Here is a 15,594-nt window from a genome sequence, read left to right as displayed (position 1 = left end):
TTTCTCTTATCTCTCCCTCCGTACCACCATACTTACACATAGCTGATCCAAGGTACTTAAACTCATTGACCTCCTCCATTTCTTCACCATTCAAAATTATTTTGCATTCTTTTTCACATTTAATTCCCACTCTATATGGGCATATAAACTCTACACCCTCACTTCTACTTCGCTCACAAGCCATCACTTTACTTTTGTTGACATTTACTTTCAGCTTTCTCCTGTTCCAGACACTATCAAAACACTTACCAAATTCTGTAGGTCACTTTCATTTTCTGCAATGAGCACCGTGTCATCAGCAAACAGTATCAATTCAGTACCCACTTCCTTCCCTCATCGAACAGTCTTACTCCAACTTCTTCAACTTTGCCCGTAATTTCTCTAATAACACCATCCATATAAATATTGAATAACCATGGTGACATGACGCACCCTTGTCTTAAGCTCACTTTTATCTCAAAATGTTCACTTGTTTCTCCAGTAATTTTGACACATGCAGATGCATCCTCATAGAAAGACTTTATTGCACTAAGCAGTTTTCCTCCCACACCATAAATCTTTAAAACATCTCACAATGCAATCCAATCGACTCTGTCATAAGCTTTTTCCAAATCCATGAAGGCAGCGTATAGTTTCTTCCCTTTTGCTAATATTTTTTCTACTACCATCCTGAAGGCAAATATCTGATCCACATCCCCTTCCCTTCCTGAACTCCTTCCAAACTCTTCACGCTACAAACTAACCTGAGAACAAGAAACAACAGAAAATCAATTCAAGCAAAGCAATGCAATACCAACATCGGCAGGAGTTATTTCTCGAATAGAGTTGTTCACCACTGGAACAGCCTTCCTGCAGAAGTGGTTAGCGCAGAGACCATCAACTCCTTCAAGAAATGCACTGATCGCCACTTTGCTGCATCGGGAGTGAACTGAACGTTCCCAAGAGTAGGTACACAAGCGCTTTAATCTTTCCCTGCAAGCCACTCCTATGGCAAACGGATTGATTAAATCACTGAACGCAGGCAGCCTAGTAATGAGCCAACAGGCTTTCTGCTGCCTGCTAGTCCATGTTTCCTTGTTCTTCACTGATTTTCTCTTCTGTAAGTCTTTGCACCCTCTCTATTAAGACTTTTCCATATACCTTTCCGGGAATACTCAGCAGACTTATATCTCTATAGCTCCCACATTCCCCTCTCCTGCCTTTCCCCTTGTAAACTGGGACAATGTTGGCTTTCGTCAAGTCTGCTGACCCCCCCCCCCCCCCCCCCATGCTACTTCACATATCTTGACCATCCATTTAACAACTACATCTCCTCCACACTTCAACATTTCTGCTGTGATTCCATCAGTTCCTGCTGCCTTTCCATTTTTTAATCTTTTTATTGCCTGATTTACTCCTTCATATGTTATACTTCTTTCTTTATATACTCCTCCTCTACCTCTACTCAAAACTGCTGCTGTTACAGCTGCTGGACGTCCACCCTCAAATTTCATTAAGTTTTTGAAATATTCTCTCCATCTCTCTTTCACAGCTTCCCCGTCTTTCAACATCTTTCCATTCTCATCCATAACTTCATTTATTTTACCTGAGGAGATATTTTCTGCATTTCTTTCGTTTTTTACTTCTTTCCAATATGATTTCCTGTTCCCTTTATATTTTTCACTTAGTCTTTTTCCAGTCTTCATCAACTCTCTTCTTACTTTCTTTTATTGCTTGTTTTAGTTTCATTTTGCATTCTCTATATTTCTTTTTCCTTTCCCTTTTTACTTGTTCAGACACATTTTTTCTTGAGTTTTCTTAAAAAGTTCCCTTTTCTCCTTTACTATACTCCTTATCTCTTCTGTCCACCTTGAATTTCCTTTTCTTTTTCCATCTCTCACCACTTTCATCCCTAACACTTTTTTTGTTGTAGTTACCATTATTTCTTTAAATGTTCCAAAAACTTTTTCAATATTTGTATTATCTTTTACACTTTCACATTTTTCACTTAAAGCTTCTGCCATTTCACATTTATACTCATCTTTTATTTCTTTTTCCTGTAACTTTTCTATCTTCAATATTTCCTTTTTTACTTCACCTTTCTTTTCAAACACCCACTTTTCTTTCATCTTTAACTTTGCCAGCACTGCAAGATGGTCAGATCCATTGAACATTCCTCTTACTACCTTCGCGTCACAAATTTATTTTCTAAGCCTTTCATCTACTGCCACATAATCAATCAATCCTTTTTGCTCATTATCTTCTCCCCTCCTCCATGTGTATAGGTGGATATTCTTGTGCTGAAAGAAGGTGTTCGCTAGGAACATTCCCCTCTCAGCACAGACATCCACCAGGCACTCTCCATTTTCATTCTTCCCAGGTATCCCCCATTTTCCTACCACATCCATCACACATTCATCACCCACTTTAGCATTCATGTCTCCCATCATAATAAGTTTCCTTTCTTTCTCAAAACTCTTCAAACATGCATTCACTTCCTCCCAAAAAGCTTCCCTTTCTCTCAGTCCTTTTTTACTTTTACATTTACTGGTGCATAAATACACACCCATGCATACTTTTCTAAACCTACTTTTCCTTTCACCCACACAATTCTTGATCCCTTCCAACCATAATCAGTCACACCATTCCACACTCTTTCAGACATCACAATAGCACATCCTTCCTTACTCCTGCCTCTATACTTCTCATCTATCCCCGTCCATACAACCCCCCCAGGCACACCCTCCCACGTACCCTCTCTACCATCACTCACACCAGTTCCTCGAATATGTGTTTCACTCACTCCCAACACATCCACTCTACCATTTACAAAATTTTCAATCATCACTCTCCTCTTTTCCTCACCACCTAAACCATTCACATTTATAGACACCAGTCTCATACATTCCTTTCTCTTCTGCCACCCTCTGTAAGTGTATCCCCACAGCCTAAATATTATCATCCTCACACATGACACAGGTCTGTCCAGAAGAGCTTCCACATTTGAGTTACACTGCGGATCAATCCATCCTGACTTAATCTAACCTTATGGACAGACTTAATGGCCACTGGCACTTTGGACCACTTTCATTTACCAGCAACACAATATTACCTACAGATAGACTCCTACCCTTTGCATGCCATTTTTGTCTTTCCTGCAGTGTAAGCAAATATGCGTGTTTCCTCCTCTTCCAAAATAAATCAGCTAGATACTGAATATGGCGCCACCTTTTCTTACAATACATGTCCTTTGATGTCATTTCACCAACATCATGAGGTCCGTCTCTCAGTGTAAGGAGATGGTTAGGCGTTGAGGGCTTTGGATCATTACAATCACCAGAAATATTGGACAGGGACGGCTGCTGATAACCGCTTCCTTCACACATTAATGTACTCAGAGCTTCATCAGTCAGGGCTTGTTCCTTCATGACTCCATTCAACACCTTCCTCACAGTCCTAATCTGCCTTTCCCACACACCGCCAAAGTGAGATGCATGATGTGGATTAACCTTCCAATCAATGTTCTTTAACAAGAGGGTACCACCATGTATACAGGACTGGTTCCAATCATTCATGGCTTCGCCTGATTCCCTTTGGGCCCCCATAAGGTTAGTGCCTCTGTCACAATGAATGTATCTACCCTGGCCTCTTCCAGCTATAACCCTTCTGAGAGCATTAATGAATGAAGTTGTGGACAAAGATTCAGCTATTTCAGTGTGCACTGCCCTCACTGTAAGGCACGAAAGGATTACACCATACCGTTTAACTTCTGATCTCCCTCTTTTGGTGCAGAATGGACCAAATCAATCTATACCTGTGGTAGTAAATGGTGGCTGACCTGAGCACACTCTGACGTCAGGAAGATCAGACATTTGTTGCTGTATCACAGGTGCCTGGTACCTGCAACACTTATGGCAATTCTCTATACACAAAGAGATACAGTGACATGCTGCAGCAACACTTGGTGACAAAGGAGGAACACTGAGGCAGGAAGAGGGACATTTACTTTATTTTTGTACTGAGGAGTTACTGATGCCAAATTCATTACCAGAGTGATGCAGGAGAAATATTGAGCTGGAAACACAGAACTATACTTAATTTTGTACACCCACAATCCTTACTCATGGATGGGTCACATCTGCCAGTTGTACTAGTTGCATTCATTGGCAAACAAGCAGCAGGTCTGTTTGCAGATGATACTGTGAGGCTGGCATCAAACGAGGAGGTGACGGGAATGTGTGGGTGCAGGACTTGTGGAGCGTGCCGAAGAGGGCTGAGGTGGTGTGGGCAAAGGGTGTGCTGATCTCTGTATATATTCACACACACACACACACACACACACACACACACACACACAGGAGGAAATATACCTGGTGTAGTGTTGCAGAGGCCTGGGCTGCGCTAATGTTGGTTCGGTGGGTCTCCACTGGTGCAGTTTAGTGCGATGAGTGAGAAGGAGGTAGATCAGGGATGGATCACGCCAAGAAGCAGAAGAGGAAGAGCAGGAGGAGGAGACAACAACAGCGGGGAGGAAAGTGAGTACGAGGCTGGAGGCACTTCAGCTGAGTTCTCTGGTTTTGCGAGAAATGAGACGACATTATACAAGAGAGTGCTGCTGATGGAAAGAAAACTGGATAAATGGATCAGCATGGTAAAGAGAAGGGATGAGGAAGAAGAGCAGAATAGAGTATTCCACAGCGACCTGAGAAATAGGATAAAACGACTAGAGCAAAATGAGAAGAAATTGATTAAGGAAAATGAGGAGCTAAAGGAAAAAGCAGCAAAGTACGAAAGATCAATGAAGGAAGGTTTGGGAGTGGTAAGAAAGGAAAATGAAAACCTGAAGGAACTGGTAAACAAAGAAGAACAAAGAGTTAGAGAAGAGGTGAAGACGTGGAGAGTGGAGAATGAAAAAGCAAATGTAAGCCTAAGAGAAGTAATAGAACAGCAAATGAAAGAGGATAAAGAAGACGTGGAGAAAGAGGTTGTCAAGGCCTTAAAGAAAAATGAAGAATTAGTGAGAGAAGTAGCAGACAAAAAAAGAAGTGTTATTATTTTTGGGATGAAAGAAAAGAATATAACATATAAACCAAAAAGGGATAAAGAGGAACTGAAATCAGTCAAAGACCTGCTCAAGAACCTAAATGATGCAGAAAGGCAGAGTATCGAGGAGGAAGTAGACGAGATTTATAGAATGGGTCCATTTATTGAAGGGAAAACTAGACCAGTTAAGTTAAAACTAAAATCACAAATGGCAGCCGAAGACATACTATCTAGAACAACTAAACTAAAAAAAACGGAAGGATGTAAGGATATATATATAAAGAAAAATAGAAATGAAGAAGAAAGGATGAAATAGAATGAATTACTGGCAGAGACAAAAGTAAAAAATAACGCAAGATCTGAGGAAGAAAAAGAAGCATTTTTTTGGAGAATTTCGGGGGATCGAATCAAGAAATGGTTCATAAGGGAGAAGAGAAAGGGGAGCGAAAACTAGATAAGAAAGATACAGAGAGGGGAATAAGAATAATGTACACAAACGTAGATGGGTTGATCTCAAGTAAAATAGAGCTGCAAGATTATCTAAGAGAGAGGGATCCCATGATAGTTTGCCTAACTGAAACTAAACTAAAAGAAAACATCCAAATTGAGTTAGATGGAAGATACAATGTGTGGAGGAAGGATAGAATGGGCAAAGGCAGAGGAGGAGTGGTGATAATGATAAAGAAAGAGTTATTAGTAAAATCAATAGAATATGGAGAGGGAAAAACAGAGATAGTGAGTGTAAGCTTGGAAAACAAGAACAGAGAAAGGATGACGATTGCAGTAACATATGTACCACCAAAAACTACATCATGGAGTAAAGAAGATTATGAAAACATGACTGATGACACCATACAGAGTTTGAGGAGATTACTTAAGGCAAACAAAGGAGTAATACTAGTTGGCGATTTCAATTGCAAAGAGGTTGACTGGGAGAGGTTTGAGAGCAATGGTAGTGATGTGGCATGGGGGAATAGATTCTTGAATTTAATGATGGAAAATTTGATGATACAAAGGAAAGCACTAGATATAGAAGAGATGATGAACCAGCAAGACTGGATTTGGTGTTGACAAGAGAAATTCACGTGAAGGATGAATTGAGGTATGATTGCCCCCTGGGAAAAAGTGATCACGTGCTCATAGAGATGGAAATGGAGGAGGGAGGAAGGGAACAAGACGAGACTTATAGAAGCGATAGATTAAACTATAGGAAAGCAGGGGTGGAAAACCTCAAGAAGTTTTTTGGTGAAATGGATTGGAAAGAGTTAATGAGTACAAGCGAAGTTCAAGGAAAATATGATATTTTCATGAGGGCGTACAACACAGGTGTTATGAAGTTCGTACCAAAATGCAGACCGAGGGAGAGGGCTAAAAAGGACTGGTTTAATGCAAGATGTGCAGAGGCAAAAGAAAAGAGACAAAGTGTGGTCAAGATTAAAAAGAAACAGAAATCAAAGAAACGGAGAAGACTTGAAGGCAACGAGAAATGAGTACGTGAAAGTGAGAAAGGAAGAAGAGAAACGATACGAAAAGGATATTGTGGAAAAGTGTAAAGAACAACCTAAACTATTTTATAGATTTATAAATGGAAAAATTAAATCAAGAGAAACAATTGAAAGACTGACGGAAGAGAATGTAGAGATCGAGGATCCCAAAGGCATGGCGGAATTATTTAACAAAAAATTCCAGCAAGCGTTTACCAAAGAATCATTATTTAATGAACCACAAGAAAACAACTTAGATGTATATATGGAAGAGGTCAAAATAGATAAAGAGGAGATAAAAAAACTATTGGGGGAATAGGAAGAAGGGAAGGCCGTGGGACCGGATGGAGTTTCAGGTTTTATACTTAAAGAATGCAGAAATGAGCTAGTTGGCCCGATATATGACATCATTAGGTGCTCAATTAAAACGGGCACAGTGCCTAGGGAGTGGAAGAGGGCAGAAGTGGTACCTATATACAAAAGTGGAGAAAAGGAAGAACCCCTAAATTACAGACCGGTGTCTCTGACCAGTGTAGTATGCAAAATATGTGAGAAATTAATAAAAGAACAATGGATGAGATTTCAAGAACATAATCTAATCACAAACAATCAATATGGGTTTAGGAAAGGCCGCTCATGTGTGACAAACTTGCTGAGCTTTTACTCAAGAGTGACGGACAAATTACAGGAGAGAGACGGATGGGTGGATTGCACTTACCTAGACTTAATGAAGGCATTTGACAAAGTTCCACATTCAAGACTGCTGTGGAAACTAGAAAATAAAGGAGGATTGAGAGGGAAAATGGAGTGCTGGATGGAAAGCTACTTAAGAGGAAGAGAGATGAGAACCGTGGTTAAGGACACTAGATTGGAATGGAGAACGGTGGAAAGTGGAGTGCCCCAGGGGTCGGTTTTAGCACCAGTACTCTTCCTAGTCTATATTAATGATATGCCAGAGGGAATAAACAGCTACATGAGCCTGTTCGCGGATGATGCTAAACTGCAAAGACATATTAGAAACAGTGAAGACTGCAAGGAGCTGCAAGAAGACCTAAACAAGATTTGGAAATGGAGTCAGAAATGGGAGATGAAATTCAACGTGAAGAAATGTCATGTTATGGAAATGGGAAAAAGTGTAGAAAGACCAAAATGGACATATAAAATGGGAGATTGTGAAATATTAAAGAAAGTAAATGAAGAGAGAGACCTGGGAGTAATAATGCAAGATTATATGCAACCAGGAAGTCATATAAATCAGATCTTTGGTGATACATATAACATGGTGAGAAATATAGGCATAGCATTCCACTACATGGACAAAGAAATGATGGAAAATTAATAACTACTATGATCAGACCTAAACTAGAATACGCAGAAACAGTGTGGTCTCCATATATGAAGAAACACATAATAAAACTAGAAAGAATACAGAGGATGGCAACAAAAATGGTTCCAGAACTGGAGGGACTGACATATGAAGAGAGACTAAAGGAAATGGACTTGCCAACACTAGAACAAAGAAGAGAAAGAGGAGACCTAATACAAATATATAGGCTATTGAGTAACATGGAAGAAGTAGATAACGAGAAATTGCTAAGAGAAGAACCTTCCAGCAGGAATACTAGAGGACATAGTAAAAAGTTGAGGAAGGGAAGATGCTCAAGAGACATAAAGAAATATAGCTTCCCACAAAGAAATATAGAGGTTTGGAACAGACTAAGTGAAGAAATAGTATCGGCGAAGAGTGTGCAAAGTTTCAAGGAAAAGTTGGATAATTATAGATACGGAGACGGGACCACACGAGCGTAAGCCCAGGCCCTGTAAAATTACAAGTAGATAAATACAACTAGGTAAATACACTGGTAACATTTCTGTGGCTTATGATTCACACAAAGGAGGGAGTTTCCAGCTTAACAGACACTCACAACAGCTCTGGCCCCAGTCAAAGTGAACGTAATAATGCAAGTTATGCCTCCATGAAACATAGGGAAATGGATAAACATGAGAGCTCACAAAGTCAGAAGTGACATCACCTGTTTTTTGTAATAAAAATATACATATATAAGGAGTCTGATACCCACTAAATGGCCGGGTTGCTGCCAGACCAAGGAGGCTATATTAGAGTCTCCTTGTGCCAGACGCACGAACACACCACGTGACTCAGCGCGGGGACTTGGAATGTGAAATGCTGATGTGAAGAACATGCCGGCACACACATGTGCTCCTGCCGACTTTGTCTTATTCATGGAAGAAACTATAGACAGACAGCCATGTATGAACAGGCTGAAGGGCAGGGCAACACTTCCACCCCAGAAGACACAGCCAAGGAGACAACAATCATGGGAAACAAATGTAAAAAGAAGTGTGGGATGGAGAGGAACAAAACCTTCCCGTGTCTGGCCCAAACATTTCAAGTAATGGCCCTTGCCAGGCACACCCAGACCCAGAACACTTTGCCAACAGTGCCTGGGGAGGAGCTCCACACCTAGCATGGTGTCAGGCAAACCAGGCCACCAGCCCCTGGTGTGGGTGCAAGTAACACACACACACACACACACACACACACAAACAAATGTAAAACAATATAATTACAGAAAAAAAAGTATGGCTTTAGACAAGGGCGTTCATGTGTAACTAACTTATTGAGCTTTTACTCGAGAGTGACGGACATAACACAGGAGAGGGACGGGTGGGTAGGTTGCATGTATTTGGACTTGAAGAAGGTTTTCAACAAAAATCCACATGCAAGACTATTATGGAAGCTGGAAAATAGAGGAGGACTGAAAGGGAAAATGAAAAACTGGTTGTAAAGTTACTTAAAGGGAAGAGAAATGAGAACAGTGGTAAAGGACATGAAATCGGAACGGAGAAATGTAGATAGTGAAGTGCCCCATGGATCAGTACTGTCACCAATACTTTTCCTAGTATATATAAATGACATGCCGAAGAAAGTAAAGAGTTACATGAGCTTGTTTGCAGACGATGCAAAACTGCTGAGACACATAAGAAATAGTAAAGACTGAAATTCTGCAAGAGGACGTGAATAAGATTTGGGACTGGAGTAAGAAATGGGAGACGAAATTCAATGTGAAGAAATGTCATGTAATGGAAATGGGAAAGAGTGAAGGGAGACCAAAATGGACATGTAGAATGGGAGATGGAGAAATATTAAAAGTTCAAGAAGAGAGATCTGGGAGTGATAATACAAAATAATCAACAGTCAGAGAGTCATGTAAATATGATATTCTGAGATATGTATAGAATGGTGAGATATATAGGAATAGCATTCCACTACATGGATAAAGATATGATGAAAAAGATGATTACCACTATGATTAGACCAAAGTTGGAATATGCAGAAACTGTGTGGTCTCCGCATGAGAAGAAACACGAGAAAAAAATAGAAAGAATACAAAGGATGGCAACAAAGATGGTTCCAGAACTGGAGGGATTGTCATATGAAGAAAGGTTAAAGGAAATGGACCTGCCAACACTGGAACAAAGAAGAGAAAGGGGAGACCTAATACTAATTTACAAATTGTGGAATAAAATGGAAGAAGCAGATAATGTGGAGTTGCTACGAAGAGAAGGAAGAAACACCAGCAACACACGAGGACACAGTAATAAATTGAGAAAAGGAAGATGCTTGAGACGTAAAAAAATACAGCTTCCTGCAAAGAAACATAGAGGTTTGGAACAGACTAAGTGAGGATGTAGTATCAGCAAAGATTGTGCACAACTTTAAGGAAAAGCTGGACAAATACAGATATGGAGACAGGACCACACGAGCATAAGCCCAGGCCTTGTAAAATTACAAGTAGGTAAACACACACACACACACACACACACACACACACACACACACACACACACACTTTCTTCTTGAATTTTCAAAATTGCAGACACTCTGCAACCTGCCTTTGATTCCCTATCGGGGCCCTGTGTTCTGTTCTCCATGCAAGACAAGGCCCCATCCAGCACCTGCTCTCTCCCACACACAGCAGCACAACACAACACCTCAGAGGTGAATCTTCACGTGTCTCGCAATCTCACCTCTTGTCATAAATCGCTTGCCACAAGCATCACACTGGAACCCTTTGTGGCCACAGTGTCTTATGCCATGTCTCTTCAGCCATGACTTCACAAGGAATCTTTTCCCACAAACTTCACACTCATGGTTTTTTTCACCAGTGTGTGTAAGGGTGTGTGTCTGGAGGCTACCCTTATGAGTGAATCTTTTCCCACAAACTTCACATTTATGGTTCCTTTCACCAGTGTGTGTAAGGGTGTGTGTCTGGAGGCTATCCATCCGATTAAATCTTTTCCCACAAACTTCACATTTATGGTTCCTTTCACCAGTGTGTGTAAGGGTGTGTGTCTGGAGGTGACCCTTCTGAGTGAATCTTTTCCCACAAACTTCACATTTATGGTTCCTTTCACCAGTGTGTGTAAAGGTGTGTGTCTGGAGGTGACCCTTCTGAGTGAAGCTTTTCCCACAAACTTCACATTTATGGTTCCTTTCACCAGTGTGTGTAAGGGTGTGTTTCTTGAGGTCACCTTTCAGAGTGAAGCTTTTCCCACAAACTTCACATTTATGGTTCCTTTCACCAGTGTGTGTAAGGGTGTGTTTCTTGAGGTCACCTTTCAGAGTGAAGCTTTTCCCACAAACTTCACAGTTATGGTTTCTTTCACCAGTGTGTGTAAGGGTGTGTGTCTGGAGGCTATCCTTCCGATTAAATCTTTTCCCACAAACTTCACATTTATGGTTCCTTTCACCAGTGTGTGTAAGGATGTGTTTCTTGAGGTCACCTTTCAGAGTGAATCTTTTCCCACAAACTTCACATTTATGGTTCCTTTCACCAGTGTGTGTAAGGGTGTGTGTCTTGAGGTTACCCTTCAGAGTGAATCTTTTCCCACAAACTTCACATTTATGTTTTCTTTCACCAGTGTGTGTAAGGGTGTGTCTCTTGAGGTCACCCTTCAGATGGAAACTTTTCCCACAAACTTCACATCCATGTTTTTTTCCTCCAGTGTGTGTAAGGGTGTGTGTTGGTGATCCTTCCCACCCAATCTTTTCCTACAACCTTGAGATTCATGATTTCTTTCACCCGAGTGCGTGGGTGCTTTTGTTGAGGTCACCCTTCCCAGGGAGTCTTTCCTCACACTCCTGATACTCATGCTTTCCCTCAGCAGTGTGTGCAAGGCTGTGTCTGATGAACTTGCTCTCAGTCCCAAACTGCCTCACAGTCCTTCCACTCAAACTTTCCCTTTCCTTATGGCTGGAGAAGGCAGCAGCAGCAGGGTGGTGGTGGTGGTGGTTCTTCTGATCGCCCCTGATCCTCACACCAGTGGCAGTCTGCTCTGCTGCTCCTGGCCACTCAGGCTGCTGCCCGGCCTTGCAGCCGAGGGGGCAGCAAGTCTTCCTCACCGCTACTCAGGGACCAAGCAAGCAGGTGAAGGAAAGGATGCACCAAGGAGCAAGGACAGTGAGTGCTGAGCACAGCAAGTGTCTCAGACCCTCACTTCAGCACCAGCACCAGCGGTGGACGTCAGGACACACACACACAGAGTCAGGTGCTGTCTTCTGGCCCTGTGCTGCCCACCTCAGACCCTCACTTCAGCACCAGCAGTGGACGTCAGGACACACACACAGAGAGTCAGGTGATGTCTTCTGGCCCTGTGCTGCCCACCTCAGACCCTCACTTCAGCACCAGCACCAGCGGTGGACGTCAGGACACACACACACAGAGTCGGGTGCTGTCTTCTGGCCCTGTGCTGCCCACCTCAGACCCTCACTTCAGCACCAGCGGTGGACGTCAGGACACACACACACACAGAGTCGGGTGCTGTCTTCTGGCCCTGTGCTGCCCACCTCAGACCCTCACTTCAGCACCAGCGGTGGACGTCAGGACACACACACACAGAGTCGGGGGCTGTCTTCTGGCCCTGTGCTGCCCACCTCAGACCCTCACTTCAGCACCAGCGGTGGACGTCAGGACACACACACACACACAGAGGCGGGTGCCGTCACTTAGCGCTGTCCTCCTCCCAGCATGGTGGACACCACTACCTGGTTTGTAAGAGATGTGTTAATGCAATGACTTGTTCTTTCAAGGTACCGGCACACCCCCTTAACAAACAGTTTATATCACTGAAAAGCTGCTCATCAACCCCTTCAATACGGCTGGGCAGAGAGCGTGGCTCACGGCATATCCGGGCACAGCCGCGGGCAACAATTTTGAAACGCCACCACTGAATACACCCAGATTTAGGCCATAAAACAAACATAGTCATGCATGCACTTGAGCAGCAATAGTAATAATAATATAAAAATAATGGCAATGTCCCCCCCCCCCCCCTTTTTTTCCCACCCTCCCGCTCCCTCGTGTAATGCGCATATTATAATGTACATGTGAGTGTGTGGCTGTGTGTTTAAGCACAGGCTCAGTGCCTTTGCCAGGATGTTATGGAACACGTCAGAGCTGATGGCCGTGGGAACACATGCTGAGCTAACGCAAGAATCAGCAAATGATGACTTTCATCAACAGTCATCAACCGGAACCCACACCCTTCCGGACGATCTAACAAGCAAATAAAACGAGCGAGCAACGCGAAGACGGGGGAGAAGCCGAGAGAAGACAGGTGACGGGCAGGCGAGCGGTGCTCCGCCGCCCCGCGCCCTATGGTGTGGCTGGCTCTCAAATCGTGCGACTCGCTAACGTAAACTGTAAACTTTGTGTACAACTGTTAATATAGTTAAAATTACATTTTGCATTGGCATTGCCCTGTGAGGAGAGAACTAAAGTTAACTAAAGTGAACTTATAACGGCTACCGCTCGGCCAACTAAAAGGCTATTGTGTTATCTCACCTACTACAATCAACTTGTGAAAGCAGGCAACGGTACACCGGACCTGATGTGAGATAACAGTTCGCGCCTTAAACATTAAAACACAACACTTAACACAAACCACGTTAAAAACAACGCTTAAAAGCCTTAACATAAATAGTGTGCAGCGTGGTTACGAGCTACTCCGAAATGTTATATAGGTGTTATCTTTCTCTAATATAATATAACATAAAATGGTGGCTGGTGGCCGCCTCATCATTAACCACGTTAAAAATAACACTAAAAATCTTAACATAAATGGTGTGCAGCGTGGTTACGAACTACTCCGAATTGTTATATCTCTCTCTCAACCATAACTTCAGTGACAGTGTGTGAGGGCAGAGACAGTGAAGCGTGTACCTAGCGTTCTGCTGAGGCAGCGCGTGATCTTCCTGCTCCGTGAGATTCAAGTCAGCACCCAGCCACACCCGAGCGCAACGCCCCGCCCCACCCCGCACAACCCGCCTCGCACAACCAAGTTTCCTCGGAGGTGTCTAGGCACTTGTTTCTTCCTACGACACAACTAGTCGTAGGTGCGCACTTTTCTTTGCCAGGCAACTCGGACCTTTGAGGGTGACTGGTGGGCGTATATTGTCTGCCCGCCGCCCCTCCCACCACAGCTACCAGCCGACAGACGGCAGACCCTGCCACCCCTGCATCCTGCCCCAGCCACCGGCGAGGCGAAGGATGCGAGCGTGCTGAGTAGTGGGGTATTGAGTTGCTGTCTTCGAGGTTTTTAACACATTTTAGCTGACACTATACATTGATACAGTTTCCGTAATTAAACCACTAGCAACATGATTTCAGGTGCATTACTATTATTATGTTCACGGGTTTAGGCGTGTGGGGCCGTATCTAATCTATTAGAGTTTTCAGCTGTTGATTTTTCTGGCGTGTGGTTGTTTAATATTTTTCTTGAGTAACATTGTTATGCATTTTATGTATAATCATTCATTTTCTTTTGTGTGTTTTATTGCACAGTGGAGAAGTTTTGTCTTGCTAAGCCTCACTCATTATTCTTTTTTCTCTTTTATAATGCATTTCAAAAGCATCGGGAAGGAGTGAGCACATACTTAGTGGTGAAGGATTATTACTTCACTTACTTCTGCAGCGATATATTTTTTTTCTTTTACCATTTTACTCCTCATTTTACTAGTAACTCTTTTTAATGGCAGAGAAACCTGACCCGAAGTTACAAGCTCTCACTGAGGACTATGAGGGGTGGGTAGAGAGAAATGACAAGTACCGTCACGGATAACGGGAACTGTTCTCATGTAAGGAGTGTAGCAGTCTTCAAAGGGTGCTTGCTCCTCCTTCTACGCTGCATGAGCAACCAAGAGGTATTTACTTACCTTACTAATCCCACAATGGCTTCTGCCCCTAATCACCCGCTAACAGTAACAGCAGTTAGGCCTTTCGCAGGCAGCAAAGGAGGCAGATTATTCGGCCAGGGACTTCTCGTTTCAAAGTGAGATTGTCATGGACATTTCATTCGTGTCAAATCCGGGAGATTAAATATCTCTCAGCCGCTCGGAGGTCAATCCCGGGAACGGGAGCACGGCCCTCATAAACAGGAGCGCGTTCACAGGATGGAAGGTTTATGATGCGTTTCGGTCACTTTTTCTTGACACATTTGGGGAAGATGGGCAACACAGCCTCGTAAAAGGGTGTAAATTTTGCTGTGGACACTGTGCAAACAAGTGGCCGTTTTAACGGGCCAGTGGACGCCTATAGGCTATCTACTGATTTGATCTTGTGTTTTAAACAAGACAACTGGACAGATGGAGAAACCATTTCTGCAGCTAATGCTGGATTATTACTAGAGTTCCTTGTGTACATGATTGTCCTTAAAGTTCCTCTTCGACGGAGTGCAACTTACACGGTTTTATCAGCCAACTTTTATGGCACTTAAAGTAGTTATGGGTCCTTTTTTATGCTTCTTTTGCCGTCGACACGTTCGTCAGGGAGGGAAGCCTTTGCGACCCTCTGACCTAAACCTTTTTGGGTGTCACCAGCGGTAATCAAAATAAATCCTTGGTGTGTTCTTTTACCCGTGGTTTAGGCAGAAATAGTCAGATATATGGGTGGATGGAAATTTGAGCTTTACGATCTATTTTTTTTAATACACAGAATGTGCATAGTGATCGTCTCCAAAGACTAGCACTGGCTTAAGGTTCAGCCTGACGCTGCTTTGTGTATCT

At 42.8% G+C, this 15,594-nt stretch overlaps 1 protein-coding gene across 1 annotated transcript; it reads left to right on the top strand.

The window, feature by feature from the left end:
• Positions 1 to 318: 318 nt before the first annotated feature.
• LOC126988699 (trichohyalin-like) lies at positions 319 to 11,547 on the top strand. The gene is made up of 2 exons (XM_050847056.1): positions 319 to 10,890; positions 10,975 to 11,547. Exon 1 carries the CDS (start codon positions 4,424 to 4,426, stop codon positions 5,336 to 5,338), a length of 915 nt encoding a protein of 304 aa, XP_050703013.1. The 5' UTR covers positions 319 to 4,423; the 3' UTR covers positions 5,339 to 10,890; positions 10,975 to 11,547.
• The last annotated feature ends 4,047 nt before the right edge of the window (positions 11,548 to 15,594 follow it).

Source organism: Eriocheir sinensis, chromosome 70 (assembly GCF_024679095.1).
Source record: "Eriocheir sinensis breed Jianghai 21 chromosome 70, ASM2467909v1, whole genome shotgun sequence".
Classification (NCBI taxonomy): Eukaryota; Metazoa; Arthropoda; class Malacostraca; order Decapoda; family Varunidae; genus Eriocheir; species Eriocheir sinensis.
Note: the sequence above shows the minus strand (reverse complement) of the source record. Positions and strands in the feature narration are given on the sequence as shown.

Bases quoted from the DNA above. Each gene is read 5' to 3' on its own strand.
- LOC126988699 (XM_050847056.1), top strand. From the start codon at position 4,424: ATGAGTGAGAAGGAGGTAGATCAGGGATGGATCACGCCAAGAAGCAGA.